At 43.9% G+C, this 16,458-nt stretch overlaps 1 protein-coding gene across 2 annotated transcripts in view; it reads left to right on the top strand.

The window, feature by feature from the left end:
- The window catches only part of GLDN (gliomedin), a 69,377-nt gene extending 55,986 nt beyond the window's left edge, over positions 1-13,391 (top strand). The window contains exons 6-11 of one of the 2 annotated variants that reach the window (XM_081795873.1): positions 1,818-1,955; positions 4,708-4,791; positions 4,889-5,014; positions 6,027-6,177; positions 8,533-9,137; positions 9,379-13,391. In XM_081795873.1, the coding sequence (XP_081651999.1) occupies positions 1,818-1,955; positions 4,708-4,791; positions 4,889-5,014; positions 6,027-6,177; positions 8,533-9,010 (977 nt within the window). In that variant the 3' untranslated portion in view covers positions 9,011-9,137; positions 9,379-13,391. Of the gene's footprint in view, positions 1-1,817; positions 1,956-4,707; positions 4,792-4,888; positions 5,015-6,026; positions 6,178-8,532; positions 9,147-9,378 lie in introns of both variants that reach the window. The other variant, XM_060618530.3, reaches the window with a different exon arrangement.
- The last annotated feature ends 3,067 nt before the right edge of the window (positions 13,392-16,458 follow it).

Below are 16,458 nucleotides of genomic sequence, written 5' to 3'. Positions count from 1 at the left end.
TGGCGAGACCAAATCTGAGATCTCAGCATAAACAGTTTAGATAATTCAGGTCTAAACATCATGATTAGATTGAATTAGGATGACAGGAGCTTCCTTTTTCCAAATATCTATTAAGCCTAGCACAATGTAGAATAAGACAAGTAAGCAAGCAATTTAAGATACCTCAGAGGACAAACTGACAGAAAACTCAGGCATTTTCTTCACAATCCAGGTAGGGTCATCTTCAGACCTTAATCCTCAGCTTTTGGATGTAGAATTGGGCAGACACGGTTGCCGATCTTCTTTTTCTGGCTTCCAGCCCAGGTTCAAAGCAGATGGATGGCCTCTGGGGTGGGGTGGGGGGGTAGAGGCACAACAAACCAGAAGGACAATCACATGGTGGAAAGATAGGTGACAGCTGATGGGCATGGAGGAGGAAGGGGCAGAAGAATTTTAAAAGCACAGCACTTCAGAGACATAACTATCCTATTAATGTAGTCAATAAACCTTTTTGAATATCAAAGAACACCATTTATGAATTAGAGACTTTGGTAGTAGCTGAGAATATGAATATGAAAATGAGTAAGACAGGACATCTGTCCTCAAGAAGCTAAGATGATAGATGTTCAAGAATAATGACCCTGAATCAGTCACCCATCTAGCCACTCAAAATCTGTTGAGCACTTACTCTTTGCCAGGCACTGTGCTAGGACCAAAGCATCAAGGAAAGCTCAAGTTATGTTTAGAATGCTTTGTTTCATACACAGGGAAGTTGCTATGCAAAATATATATAATTTAAGAAGTATTTTGACAGGATCATAGATTCGTGAATAAACTTTGAAAATACGAGATCGTGTTATACTTCACTTACATGGGAATCTACACATCCAGAACACCGCACTCCCCTATACTACTGAACAAATGAGGGGTGATGACAAACCATTCAGAAAAGCAACATCACTGAGTGTACCCCAATTCCAGAGATCAGGCAGAGCTGAGTATTCCCTGGTCAGAGAGCAGACAAGGCCTATGAGGGCAGATCATGTCTGCTCTGCCTACAGATCTGCCCCTTTCTGAGTGGGCTTGGTCCTGCCTCTAGCCTCTGTGGCCCTAGCTTGCCCACTCACGCCAGTGACCTCAGTGGGTTATCACAGGGCAGGACAGGGAGGATGAGACTCAGTCTGGAAGTAAAGAAACAGGCTCAGAGGGTTAAGCTGCCTGACCAAGGTCACAGGCTGGACAAGATCTCCTGATTTCTCCTACCACACAGAGCAGTGCTTCTCATACCTGGCAGCATATTAGGAGGTTTTAAAAAATACAGATGACCAATCTCCTCACCATTTTGATCTAACTGTTCTGGATGGGGTCCAAGCAGTAGAATTGTGTTAGACTGACTCTAGGTGACTCTAATAAGCAGTCAGGGTTGAGATCCTTCAACGTGGCCAGTGAAATGAGCATGAGCTTTGGTGTGAGACATACCTGAGGTTAAGTTGCAGGCCTGTTCCCAGTTGTGACCGTGGGCAAAGCACTGAACTTCCCCGAGACTGAGGTCACTGAGGGGCTACTAATACTGTCTCACAGAATGGTTGGGAAGAACAATGGAGGAGGAGATGTGTAAACTTCTTAGTGCAGTTCCTGGCACATAGTTGGAACTCAACATCTGCCATGGGTACTTTCTCGACTTTGGATGGCCAGGGCTAGAATACAGTTATGCCTGGGAATGGGGGCTCATCAGTCCTCCCCAGGGCTGTTCATTCTCTTTTCCCCTGGGAGAAACCCATCTCTGTTTATGGCTCTTGAATCAATCTCTCTCCCTGCACCCCTTTCTCTCTCTCCAGGTGCCAAAGGTGACCAAGGCCCACCTGGCCCGCCTGGCCCACCTGGGCCCCCAGGCCCTCCAGGTCCCCCAGGACCCCCCGGAAGCAGAAGATCTAAAGGCCTACGGCAGCCAAACATGTTCAATGGCCAGTGCCCAGGTTACCAGCCCCTGCCCCAGAGAACCCGCCCCTTGAGCTAATGATCCCAAACTCTCAGGCTTTACCCAGGCTTTGCAACCAGATTTTTTAAACAGAGGGAGATTCTGCCAAAAGCTAGAGATTCCCCCTTGCAACATGCAAATGGCTTGGGCAGTCTGCCTCAGGGGAGAACTGGTAGCAGGTTTAGAATTGGCCTCCCACACCCTTCCCTCATCACTCTCCCCTCATCTGTCACCAGTCTATTCCTCTTCTTTGCCAAATTCACCATCCCTTTCCCCTGAAAGTGTCTCAAAGGCTAAGCTATTTACTCTGGGAACGTGAAGGGCTTGACTGATGCTGGGGAGTTGAGGGGGAGGTTCAGATTGGTTAACTCCCCATAGTACTACAGTTCTGTCCTCACCACCGCAAAGCTTTGTGTGCTAACCACGTGCAGGGCACAGTGCTAAGTACTTGGTTCACAAAATGATACAGGAATCGGTATTGCCACCAAATTATAGATACAAAACTGAAATGCTAAGGAGCTATTGTAGCTTACCCAAGGTCACTCAATTAGTAAGTGACAGAGCTTGGATTCAAACCCATGTCTGCCTGCCTCTAAAGTCCTTCTTTTAGAGCATCTTCCTTTCAGAGATGGAAATCCACACATTGAGACTAAGCCAACCCAGGGCAAGGGACGCCTGATCTCTGGCAGGCCAAGAGGACTTGTCTGTCGGCCAATCTGTGACAGAGGTGGCCATAGGATTGAAAGCTAATTAGAAATCAAGGGCCATATAAATAGAAAATACTTCTAACGTGATGCTAGAACTTCTTCCCAGAGTGGTGACCCGGGACCGACTCCTGGTCAGGCCACGAGAAGGCACCACTTGATGGCATCATGTCAGTGGCAAACAGAGAGGAGGATACCAACTGGAGTTTCTTTCACACTTGCTGTGGGCTTCCCTGCTGCTTTCCTACATGGTCTTTAGTTCTGTTTAGTGCCCTGGTCTTTTAGGAAGGCTTTTGGGGCACACATCAGCTGTCAAAGTGGGCAAATCAGTGCTTTCAAAGATGTTACCCCCACCCCGCCCCCCAGTCAGTGCAGCCTGATTATGATTCTGCCCAGCAGTTAGTTAGAAATCACAGCCTCAGGGCCAAGCTGCCCCCCTCAGCCCGGGGCTCAGCACCACCCCCTCTGTTAGTTTCAGCCCTTTGTTCAGCTGCCCTTGGAGAATGAGCTGAACAGGAACCTTCGCCTGGAAGAAGGGGGAATCTGACTTGAGCTTTTGCAGAGTCCCAATTTGCCAAAGACTATGTCAGCCAGGGCATGGGTGCTGGAGCAACACCTGCCTCTGCCTGGCCTGCCTACTGAGCAGGGGCTGGGCCTCAGAGTTGTGAAAACTGCTTTAAAGGAGAGGCCATAATCTTCCACTCGGCCTCCTAGAAATGAGTCCTCTGTTGCCAGGCATCTTGCATCTGAACTTGGCCTTCTCTCCTGCTCCAATTCCATTTCTTTAAGCTCCCTCCCGCCCCCACAGCTTTAGAAGCAGGCTGGTACAACATGAATTAATGAGAGTCTTTTCTTTAGATGAAGAACAGGAGGGTCTCTCTGTCCCTTTCCTGTACGAAACCCAAGTTCCTTAGTAGAAAGTCCAGATGAAACTCAGAGGCAGCAGAATTGCATGGGGAGTGGGGAATCATAACACATTCCCCAAAACTGCTTTCATCAGGGGACAGGAGGACTCGGGGCAAATATAGGTTCATCCTGCTAGAAAGAAGCTTAGACTGCAGAGGGTCCTGCCCTTTATTTTACTAATAAAAAAATCTCTCCAGATTATTCCATGAGCTGGTCTTGGGACAATGGAGGTAATCCTTTCTATCTAGCAACTACAGGTGACTTGAACCTCTTAGAATTTGTCTAGGCAAGTGGACCTGAACTTCTCTGGAAAGCCTGATTTGCCTCAACCTGCCCCAGACCAGGTCCTTCTCCCCAGCTGACCCATTCCCTGTCTTCACATGGGTATATTCCTCCCCTCCTTCTCTGTCCTACTTCTGCTGCCCCAAGACACCTCTTCACCAAGGTCTGAATTAAGCCCATCTGTTAAAGGTAACAATTACAACCCAGGCCTGATGGCTTCTCACTTAGGTATAGCTTCAAAACAACTATAACTTGGGCGCCTGTCAAGGACCTACATCTCATAGACCTTCAAGCAGACACAGGTGGGAAGTGGTGGGGGGGAGTTCAAACATCTCTGGGCTCCTTCTTCTGTGATGCCTCCCTCTGGCATCCAGAAAGACAGGGTAAAGGGGGCCACCCTCTCATGAGGACCCATCATCTTCCCTGAAAGTGAAAATCCTTCCTGGAAAATGCAATCCATGATAGTGATACCTACCACCTGCCCAGAGGGGCCAGGAAATTATCAGTAAGTCTCTTCTCCCCCCACCCCCCACCCCCAGAATTCTGAGGGCTTGGACAGACCACTTTTTCCCTTTTACTGACAGCCTCTTGAGATTGTATTACTTTAGCAACTGTGCTCCTAGAAAGCGTATTAGGAACTCACCAAGTGGTGGAGGTGAGGGGCGAGGGTGTGGAATTGGGAGTATATGACTTGTTGCTTAAAAGCAAGCAACCAAAAAACTTGGTAGACCTATTATAAAGAAAGCTTATAGGACTAGAGTCTGGAATGAGGTGGGGGAGAGCACCAATAATAAAGTTACATGAGTCTCACTGTGCTGCCTGCACTGGCTCTGATCGTTGCCATTGTCGTTGTTTTAGGGGAGACATGCGCCATACCAAATGATGATACCTTGGTTGGAAAAGCTGATGAGAAAGGCGGGGAACACCATTCTCCACAAGCAGGTGCAGAGGCAAAGCATCTTGTTTTGAAATTCAGAAATTGGATGTCTTAAATTCATAATTGGTAGGTGAATGACTTTCCTTTCTCTTCTTTTGACAGAATCCATGATCGCTTCCATTGGAAATCCAACACAAGTACTGAAAGTTAAAGAGACATTTGGGACTTGGATAAGAGAGTCTGCTAACAAGAGTGATGAGCGGATCTGGGTGACTGAACATTTCTCAGGTACCTTCACTTGACAATGACCCACATCATTGTGGTAGTTGTGCCTTTAATCTGTTGCCCGCCTTCAGGCTTCTTCTATCTCTGTGTGTCTGAAATCCCTGCTGACTGGTGTCACAGAACTGCCCTTTATTTCAGACAGCACAAATGCGTGGGCAGAACACTTTTCTCAGTTGAGCACACTGGTGACAAGCCTTGCAGTTCAGGTCACAAGGATATGACCGGGGTATTCCCAACTTATCTTATCCAGAAGGAAGCAAATATCATTATGACTCCAGTCTTTAAAAGCCCCAAACCATAATGTGGAAGAAATATCAGACAAATTCTTGTGCACTGTCCATCTTTCTTTAAGGAGAGTACTTTTGGCCATCTTTCTCAGATACCTGTTGGACAGAGAGCCCAGGGGAGAAGGTGAAGTGCCATCTTGCAGACACACTGCATCTAAGCATGACCCTAGTTATACTGCCCCAGAGGGACGTGGTCAGGGATTGCCAGTGAGGGTAGCAGTAACCTCATTCCAGAAGAGGTCTGACCATATTCACTGGTCAGAGCGATAGCTGAGACACTCTGCTCCATTTCATCAGGGCCAAGTGATCAGCGGGTAGTGACTGTGTGGGTTGCCAGCTAAGAAGGACGCTGACTCAGAAGGAAAGAGGAACACTGTGAATTAGCAGTGGCAGGAGGAGGCAGGAGGTGACTGCCCAAGTGCCAAGTGTTTGCTGTTCCCAGTACAGGCCTATATCGGTCTGATAGATTTTATAAACAATCTAGGGTATGCTGGGAGGGAGTGATACAGTTTTCCTAGGAGGAGTAAAGCCAAACTCTGTGGCTCCTACCTTTGAAGCATGGTTCTGGAATCCAGAGAAGAGAACTGGACTTTGAGTTTGGGAGTCTGAGACTCTAACCTGGACATGAACCCTTGCAGGACACCTCACTCTCAAGTTCCCTCTTTCTAACTCTCTCCCCTGACTCACTCCCAAGCTGTGATTGCCTCTCCCTGGCTTTCCCCCTGCAGGCATCAGGGTGAAGGAATTCAAAGACCAACCCTCCCTGTTGAATGGTAGTTACACTCTCGTGCATCTCCCATATTATTTCCATGGCTGCGGGCATGCCGTTCACAACAACTGTCTCTACTACCACAAAGGAGGCTCCAACACCATAGTGAGGTGAGTCATCTGGGTCACAGCTGTCTTTCCGCATCCCAGACAGCACCTGTGTGGTGCTTTAGTAATCTGAGAGCTACTTAGGGTCTGGGACTATGGTGCCATCATCTTCCTGTCCCCAGAGCCTGGCACACAGAGGTCAGTCAGGGTTTTCTGACTGAATGAACCACAGGAAACAGTGAGTGAGCCCCATGACCCAGCCCTGACCTGGGATCTGCAACATTGCTGCTTGGGACACCAAGACTAAGGTCAGAGCCAGAGGGAAGTAGACCTGGTGTGATTAGGGCTGCAGCTTTGTCATCCTTTGAGAAAAGAAGCAGCCAGAACCTAGCTCTCCCTAGGCAGGAAGGTTCACACACACTCAAAGTTTCTGAAAAACTTTGGGTGTGAAGAATTTCATGTCCCAGCTGAGATCATTGAAGACTAAGGATGACAGTGCAAAGCCAGGGAACTTTGTGTTCAGATTGATCTGTCATCTTGATGGAGCCCTTGCCAGGCCACCTGTCTTCCTCTCTGCTTACCAAGGGGAAGGAAAGTGGTCACCTGGGTAAGCTGTGCTCGGGGTGGCAGCCATATCTTCCTGGCTCCCCAAAAGAATTGCTAAAATTTTGTCTTTGTGGCTCAAGAAGAAATCAGGTTTTGGGCCGAGGCAGGGCATCTTGGGAAATGAAGAGAGTAGGGAGCTCAAGTCAGGTTCCAACTTAGCCTACTCACTCCATGGCCTCGGACAAGACACCACCTCCTGTGGTCTGCAGCCCTCCAGCTGTACCCTTATCTGAGATAATTCCAGTATTATGAAAGCCATGGTCCTAGTCATCCAAAACAAGAGATAAGGACCTGAGAGAGGGCTGGGTCCCTCTTCCCTTGCCCTCACGGCCCTCCTCCACTTGGTGAGGTCCAATCACAACAACCTTGCTGGCATTGAGTGTGGGTGAGGATGGGGGTGGGACACATGTCAGCTGTGGCTGGAAGCATCTCCTCCTCCCCCTCTCATTCCTCTCTCCCAGGCCTCCCCATCATTTCCATATCTCCCTGGCTACCTCATTGGGCAGAGTCTTGTGTTAACAGCAAACACAACCAACCCACCTCCTGTTCAGAAGCCAGTACTCCCCAGACACATTCCTTCCCATGACATTTCTCCTCATTTAATTCTGCAGCTCCCTACTGCCACAGCACTGTTTTTACATAGGGATGAGGGTGGTAAGGGAGTTCCAGGATGAGTGAGCCCCAGAAAGAGGATTGGCCTCTCCAAGAGTGTCTTCTAATGAAGCTATGTGTGTCTGACACACTGCTTCGGTCTGCTCTATGCCAGGCCACAGGCGGGGCCCGGGGGCAGGCAGGCTGGAATAAGACCATGTTTTTCCTGTGAGGGGACAGGCCTCCTCAAGAAATGCAGCTGCTAGGTACCAGACCAACGGTATTGATGGACTGATTGGCAGTTCTGAGCTCCAGACATTCAGAGGAAGAAGCAGAGGTGGGCAGGCAGGCTGTTCTCAAGGCCTTATTTTCTCTGGTGTCTCTCACACTTAACTCAGGGTCTCTTGATTGACTCCAAGTTTGTTAGTTTAGGCTCCACCGCATATCTGCAGATTCATGCTTCCCCTATTTCTTCTCCTGCTCAATGGCACCCTCTTGTGTTTTTCTTCTCATTTAGCCTAACGTTCGTGAATTTTCATTCCGGGAGTTAGGTAAACTTTTGAATCATAATCAACTTTTAGATATGGTCTGGATTTGGAGTCTGCCTGGTCAGACAGCCTCCAGGAGCTGAGGGCATGGGATTCCATGCTGTAGCTGAATTTATCTAGTCACTTTCCTGACAAGAAAACTGCGTGGCCTTGACTTGGCTACGTTTCTTCTCAGCTGACAACTTTCTTCATTTAGACCACTGTGACATTTTTGTCGTAAAAATTCCAGCATGGGGTAGAGGAAGAACCCCCAAAATTGCAGTTAGAAAACCTAAATTCTAACTCTGGCTACTTACTCATATTCCTGGGCTAGTCACTTTCTCATGTGTAAACTGAAAAGACTGGACTAGATCATTTTTTAAGGCCCCTTGCAGATCTAAGAATCTTAGGGCATTTCAGGAGGTTGGCAAACAACTGAGGAGTCATGAGGGTAAGGAATTTTCCTGGAGCACGTGGCACGAAGGTGGACACTTTAGATGTAGTCGGCATCCTTTACATCCTTGGTATGCAGAGCATTGTGGGTAAACCAGTAGACCTAGAATTTAGAAATGCAGAATCCCAAGCCCCACCCCAGTTTAATAGAGGAGGCAAAACAAAAACAAAAAGCAAAAAACAAAAAACCTACCATTGTCCACAAAAATGCTGACTCATATCTACCTTTTCCACATTTCAGATTTGAATTTGGCAAAGAAACATCCCAAACTCTGAAACTTGAAAATGCCCTGTATTTTGATCGAAAATACCTCTTTGCAAATTCCAAGACTTACTTCAATTTAGCTGTGGATGAAAAGGGTCTTTGGATTATCTATGCTTCAAGTGTGGATGGCTCAAGCATTCTTGTCGCCCAGTTGGATGAGAGGACATTCTCTGTGGTGCAACACATTAATACCACATACCCCAAGACCAAGGCCGGTAACGCCTTCATTGCCCAAGGGATCCTTTATGTCACGGACACCAAAGATCTGAGGATAACATTTGCCTTTGATTTGTTAGGAGGGAAACAGATCAATGCAAACTTTAATTTAAGAACTTCCCAGTCTGTTCTTGCCATGTTATCCTACAATATGAGAGACCAGCATTTATATTCATGGGAAGATGGTCATTTAATGCTTTATCCTGTGCGGTTTTTGTCAGCTACAATAAACCAGTGATGAGATGCATTCTGTTCCCCCTTGACAAGTTTCAGATGTTCTCTGGTACCATTAATATTCCAACATAAAACTTGTCTTTAGGGTAACCAGGTCCTTAGCTGTCATAATCTCATGACATGAGTTGAATGTTTATATGGTCAGGGAACCCCCTTTATTTTTTCAACGTTTTTTTTTTTATTTTTTTATTTTTGGGACAGAGAGAGACAGAGCATGAACGGGGGAGGGGCAGAGAGAGAGGGAGACACAGAATCGGAAGCAGGCTCCAGGCTCCGAGCCATCAGCCCAGAGCCTGACGCGGGGCTCGAACTCACGGACCGCGAGATCGTGACCTGGCTGAAGTCGGACGCTTAACCGACTGCGCCACCCAGGCGCCCCAGGGAACCCCCTTTAAATTCAGATTCCTTAGAGGAAAATAGCAACAGACTGGAGGTCAAGATGGCTATGATTTGGTGATTTCTCCACAGACTATCTGGGCAAGTTACCCTTCTCTCTGTGAGCCTTGTTTTCCTGACTGGTAATATGAAAGGGCTGCCAAAGATGACTGGCAAGACTCCCTCCACCTGTAGGGATTTCTGTGCTTCTCGGCTGTTGCTGCCTTCACAGCTGTTACATATTTGGTTTGGTTTTTTGGTTTTTAGCCACATGCTGAGCAAATTTACCTCCAAGTTGATAAGCCCAAACACTTGAGCAATGAATTCCTTAGTAGTGACTTGTATTCAGTGCCTTGGGAAGCTGCATGGACCCTTTAAGGCTGTGGAGGGACCACATTACCCATAATTTATTACCATTCTCTGCGTCCGCACCAGCCACCACAGCACTGGAATGAGCATCATCCTGGGCTCGCGATTGCCGCTCCAAAGTTAAAAAAGCCAGGCACAGCTACAACACTCAGGCTTGCTAATGAAACAGAAACAGGCACTTCCAGGTTCCTATCAGTCTCTGATCCTGCTGTAGATCACAAACACTGAATCCTCACGTCACCCTGGCTGCTGCTTTCACTGCTACGCATCTGCTGTCAACTACTAAATATTATGTGAGTAGGCATTAATCTGGCTAGAACCATGGGAAGCCCTTTGCAGTTTTTGGAAGAGGCACCATTTGTGATTATTATCTAGAACAGGGACGGGCAAACCATGGCCCTTAGGCCAAAGCTAGACCATTGCAAGTTTTTGTGAAGTTGTATTGGAACAGGGTCACTCGCCTTTGCTTGTGTATCAGAGTTTGTGACTACTTTTGCCCTACAGTGGCAGAATTGAGTTGTTGTGAAAAAGTTGAGTAGGGGCCCTGCAAAGCCTAGAACATTTACCCTTTGGCCCTTTACACCAAAAGTTTGCCAACTTCTGGGCTATAAAGTGAGGCTGATTGTTGGCAGGGCTTATTCGCCAGAGGCTGTTTGTTATGTTTTGTTTTATTCCAGACAAAGAAAGAGTAATAATACGGTTTGAGTGTTTGGTCGAGGGGAAGGGTGAGAACAGCATAAAATTAAGTGGCCCTCCCCCAAAGCGGTTAGTAAACCGCTCTTTCCCTAATGTAGTTTCAAAGGATGTCATCTGATCCCATTGGAAGCTAGGAGAAAAATCCAGTTTAACTTGCACCTGAATGCCCTTAAGTATGTATTTTCTGCCGATTCAGTTCTTCAGACATCCTGCAGCCTGGCGTATGGGCAAGGCTGCTGAGAGGAGAGAGGAATCTGGAAAGTTACTGGGGTCCCACAGCCAGGAAGGAAGGGGACCCAGAGAAATCTTATGTAAAGATTTTTTTATCTGTTTGCCTTCACTGAATTCATGTGTGTGTTGGAGGAGAGCCACACACTCAGGGTTTTTCATTCTTGGGGGCCCCGAGTGTGGCCTGATCACTTATTTAATGGAAGCATTTTGAAACTTATGGGCTGTGCATATTTGGGTATTTAAATCTCCCCACCCCCTGAAAACACTTAGGCAGCTACTGGGGACTTCTTTGTTGTTGTATTCTCAAAATAATGGATATTTGAAAGCTTTTCTCCATTTCTCTGTTAGATTGGCTGTGTCCTGTCAACATAGCTTTAAAAAAAATACTCTTCAGATTCATGTTTTGTAACAAAGTAAAATAGCTTCATACTTAAGATCAATGCATGTAGAGAATACTAGTCTTTTAAAGTATTTGAATATATGTGTTTCTGTTTTTGGACATAGGGGACCTGGATATGAATACAGTTTCATAGTAATAGTGGTATTAGTAATATATACATCCAATACTAATTATATATATGGTAGCAACCAAAGAATCTTGTTGAATTAGCACATATTCCTTTCAGAAAAAATTTTTTAGAAACCTCAGTCTTGATATCTGAACTATCCTGACTCCCTTAATTGTGGGTATGGGATTATATACTCACTGCTAGGGAAGTTCATACTGGGATTTTTTTTTTTTTTTCCCCATGGAGGACTAATATCGGGATAACTGAGTCTGAGCAAGGTGTAAGTAACAATATAATACGGTTGAAGGTTTGTCTTTACACAAGGCAAAGAATCCAGATTTTACTCCTTGCCTGCAAATACTACTTTATTTAAAAAAAAAAAAAAAAAAAAAAGGCTTGGGCTCACTGCTAAAGTAGAATGTACAACCTAATGTTTTTAAGTCAAGATATCATTTTAGAAGTTTACATTGTCACTTATAATCAAAGTTGCTTTAAAGCACTTTTCAAATATCTGCACTTCTGATGTCAGAATCAAAGCAGATAATTTCCTAATTCTTCTTTAATCTAAAATAGATAGCTTTCCCCTGGAAAGTAAATAAAACTGTCCTCCCAACCTCAAATGTAGGCCAGACACTATTTCAAAGCATTTTCTCTCAAAGTGATAATGTGTCCTTTCAAAGCCGTGCAGGCGGTCATGGTCTCAAGTGGATCACTAAGCACAGATGTTATGACAGAGAAAGAGTTCTGGGGTGAAAGCTTTAAAATGAGGAGTTCAGGGGCACCTGGGCGGCTCAGTCAGTTAAGCGTCTGACCTCAGCCCAAGTCATGATCTCGTTTTCAGGAGTTTGAGCCCCGCCTTGGACTCTGTATTGACAGCTGAGAGCCTGGAGCCTGCTTCGGATTCTGTGTCTCCCTCTCTCTCTGCCCTTCCCCTGCGCGTGCTCTGTGTCTTTCTCTGTCTTAAAAATAAATAAATGTTAACAAAAAATTAAAATGAGGAGTTCCAGGCTTAGGTCCCTTCGCAGCCATTCCCTTCAAGATTGCTAAGTGAGGGGCCAATGAGACGCTATGATCCTTGAAGAGCCAGGAGTCACTTTCCAACTTCAAGGTGCATTTTGTCTGTGACTGATGTCAAACCACATGAAGAGGTGTGTGATAGGGCTTTTCAGTTTCTCCGCTGCTGCTGAGACCTGGTGTAGCAAGCGCACTATTAAAAGATGGGATGTCCAATCTGTAACCACAGATCTGAACAATTCTGAACAACAAATTAATCATGGTGAATGTCTCTCTTTTGGTTGCCGTTTGTTTAACGTTAGTCAATAAAATAAGTCATACGTTGAAACAAGTGTATTCTTATTTTTACCTCCTGTTGATTTACATGTAACATTTACAAGAAAAAATAACAACCCAAAGCAATATTGTGGAAGAATTACATTGGTTGCTCCTCTGTTGAAACTCTTGGAATTTGCTGACTCCTGAATACTGAAAAGTCGTTGATACGGACTATGTGTTCTCTATAGGAAAACCCGAAAAATGTGGAAACCAGTAACTAGAACTAGAGACAGACGTAAACTCAGTGAAGATCTGCTAATTTATTGACATGGCAAAGCAATTGGAAAGAACATAACATTTTGATCTAAAAATAAAATAAGATTTTAAAAAACTGAATTGGTGTGAATTTGGGCAGGTATCTTAATCCCTCAGCCTCTGTTTCATCTGTAAAAGGTATAATAGTATTTCTTACCTCCTTTGATTTTTCTGTGTCAAATGACAAATGCTATGAAAATGATATAATTCTTGATAAATTATTGTTACTTTCACAGTTCATTCTTATGGAGAATCAGATTCTTGCAGCCTTATTCAAGGGTTGAGGGGACTGCATCAGGGACACCACACCACAGTTTCTGTCTGCTGGCCTGTTTGATTAGGCGGTTAACACTTCACATCCCCAAAAATGGTTCTTAGCAATGTAACGAATTTACAATAAAACTGACTCTAATAATGAAAAAAATGGACTTTTCCCTCTGCCCTTCCATCCTCCCTTCCACAGGTGCTGAATCAAGGGCACTTCTCAATGACATCCTCCTGGCTGAACTCCATCCCAGAGCTTGCTTCCTGGGAAACCCAACCCATTGTAGAGTTGCCAGATAAACTCCAGGATGCCCAGTTAAAACTTAAATTGAGATAAAGAACAACCACAACATTTTTAGTGTAAGTATGTCCCAGGTATGGTACAGAATATATTTACAATTAAAACTTGTTTGTCTGAAATTCTAATTTGACTGGGAGTCCTGCAACCCTAAACAGATGTGGTCCTAAAAAGAAGCCACTGAGATCAGGTTTTGGAGCTGGATCATTCACCACCTGTTTACAATGAGGACTCCATTGCTGGTAGTAGATTGAGCACAATTAGCCTTTGGGACAATGCGATGGTCCATTTGTTAAGACTTTGGTGATGAATGGTATACCAGTGGAAAGGAATACCTTAGCTAATGTTATGTATCAGATGTTTGAGAATTAGGGAAAAATAGGGACTAAAAAGGAAACAAAATCAGGAGGGAGGCTGTTGCTAAGCTTGATTGGCCCTCTGGAAAAAGATAAAAACGCTGAAACCAATTAATTGCCAACTGAAAGCTACGTGAGAAAGCCCAGGTAGGGCCTCCTTCGCAGCATACAAAGAGGTTCTGATCTCTTGCAGTAGAGAGCAGGAAAAAATGAGGACCCGACCTTGGACTTGATCAGAGTTGCCAAGCTCCCAAGAAGGTGAAACTCACAGTCAGAGAAGTTCGCTGTACCAAGGTGAGGACCCAGACAGGGAAAGATTCGGAACCTGCCGTATGGGATGGGGATATCTAGGTTGGCTGCTTCCAAATTTCATTGTGTGTAGTATTTGTGGTCATTTGGAAACAGAGGAAATTCAGGGCTGGGTTACACTAAGTAAGCTTGTTGGCAATTTTTTTTCTGCAAAAGGTCTGATAATAATTTAGGCTTTGTAGGCCACACTGTCTCTGCTTAACTGTTTAACTCTGCTGTTGTAGCTAAAAACAATCCTAGACCACACATAAGTGAGGAAGCATGGCTATATTTCAAAAAAACTTTCTGGACATTGAAATTTGAATTTCATAATTTTCAAGTGTCATAAAATGTTTTTCTTTTGACTCTCAACTATTTAAAAATGTAGAAAACCATTCTTAGCTTACAGATTGTACAAAAACAGGTGGTAGGCTTTATTTGACCTACAGTGCAGTTTGCTGACCCTTGGTGTGATACTGTGATTTAGAATTAGACATACATATTTGTTCTTTGTCCCCTTTTCTTACACAGAGCTCCTAAAACTATTGGAATTTCCTGTGATTAGAGCCATAAAAAATGTCTTTTATTGTTAATGAGGTGACTTTTGAAAAGCCCCTAAACAACCTAAGGATGGAGGCTGGTTGCCAGGGCACCCAAATATGTCATTAGAAGGTTGGGACTTTGAGTCCCACCCTGACCTCCAGGGAGAGGAGATGGGCTGGAGGTTAAATCAGTTGCCAGCGGCCAGTGATTTAATCAATCATGGCTGTGTAATGAAGCCTCCATTAAAAACCCAAAGGACTTAATGTATTTTCCGTATTTATGAGTCTGTTCCTCTTTTTATTGTTTTATTGAAGTTTAGTTGACACATAATGTTACATTATTTTCAGATGTACAACATAGTGGTTCGACAACTCTATTAAACTCACCAAAAGTATAACTACCATCTGTCATCATAGAATGCTATTACAATATCATTGACTATATTCCCTATATTGTATTTTTTATCCCTGTGACTTACTCATTCCATAACTAGAAGCTTGTGTCTCCCACTCCCTTCACCTCCTCCCCTCTGGCAACCACCAGTTTCTTCTCTGTACTTACATTCTATTTATGCTTTTTTTGTGTATTTCTTTTTTTGTGTGCATTTTGTTTTTTCAATTCTACATATAAGTGAAATCATATTGTATTTGTCTTTGTCTGGCTTATTTTACTTATCATAATATCCTCTAGGTCCATCTATGTTGTCTCAAATAGCAAGAACTCATTCTTTCTTATGGCTGAGTAATAGTCCATTGTGTATATACACATCTTTCTTTACCCATTCATCTATCATTGGACACTTAGGTTGCTTCCATATCTTGGCTATTGTAAATAACACCGCAGTAAGCATAGGGATGTGTATATCTTTACAAATTAGTGTTTGTTTCCTTCAGGTAGATACCAAGAAGTTGTGTTTCTGCATCATATGGTACTTCTGTTTTTAATTTTTTTAGGAACCTTCATACTGTTTTCCACAGTGGCTGCACCAATTTACCTTCCCACCAACAGTACACGAGGGTTCCCTTGTCTCTACATCCTTGCCAACACGTGTTGTTTCTGGTCTCTTTGATACTAGCCATTATATTCAACACCTGATGATGATGATGATGATGATGATGATTTAAAAAATGGACAAAAGACCTGAATAGACATTTTTCCAAAGAAGACATACAAATGGCCAACACATGAAAAGATGGTCAACATCACTAATTATCAGAGAAATACAAATCAAAACCACAATGAGATATTCCCTTGGAACAATCATTCTGCCTTTTAATGGAGGTATTTAAACAAGGAATTAGTGAACTACAGTCTGCTAGGCTACCTATTTTTGTAAATAATATTTTATTAGAATGCAGCCACACTCATTTATGTATTGACTGACACTGTTTTTGTTTGTGCTACAACAGCAGAGTTATGTAATTGCTACAGAAACCTGCTGCAAACATAAAATAATTACTATTTAGCCCTTTAAGAAAAGGTTTGCTGACCCTTGGCTAGACCATTTACATTTAATGTAATTATTGTTATGGTTGACTTAAATCTATAATCTTGATATTGTCTCATCTGTTGTTTTTCTTTTTCCGCTGTTTTTTGAACTGACTGAATTTTTTAATAACTCCACCTTACTTTCTTTCTGGGCTTTTGGTTATAATAAGTATAAGTTGTTACAAACAACTTACTGTTTTATTTTCCTTTAGAGTTTATCGTATTTTTATCAGTGTACCTGTACTTTTTTAGCATAAGAAACTTAGAACAATATATTTCCATTCTCTTCTCCTGGCCTTTGTGCTATTGTTCTTATGCATTTTACTTGTACATATGGTATGCAACCAGCAAGTATTAGTATTTTTGATTCAAGTAGACAGTCATCTTTTAAATATATTTTAATAACGAAGAAAGAAGTCTATTCTTTGCCTATGTAGTTACCGGTGTT

The sequence above is a fragment of the Panthera onca genome, chromosome B3 (assembly GCF_046562875.1).
Source record: "Panthera onca isolate mPanOnc1 chromosome B3, mPanOnc1 haplotype 2, whole genome shotgun sequence".
Taxonomy (NCBI): domain Eukaryota; kingdom Metazoa; phylum Chordata; class Mammalia; order Carnivora; family Felidae; genus Panthera; species Panthera onca.
Note: the sequence above shows the minus strand (reverse complement) of the source record. Positions and strands in the feature narration are given on the sequence as shown.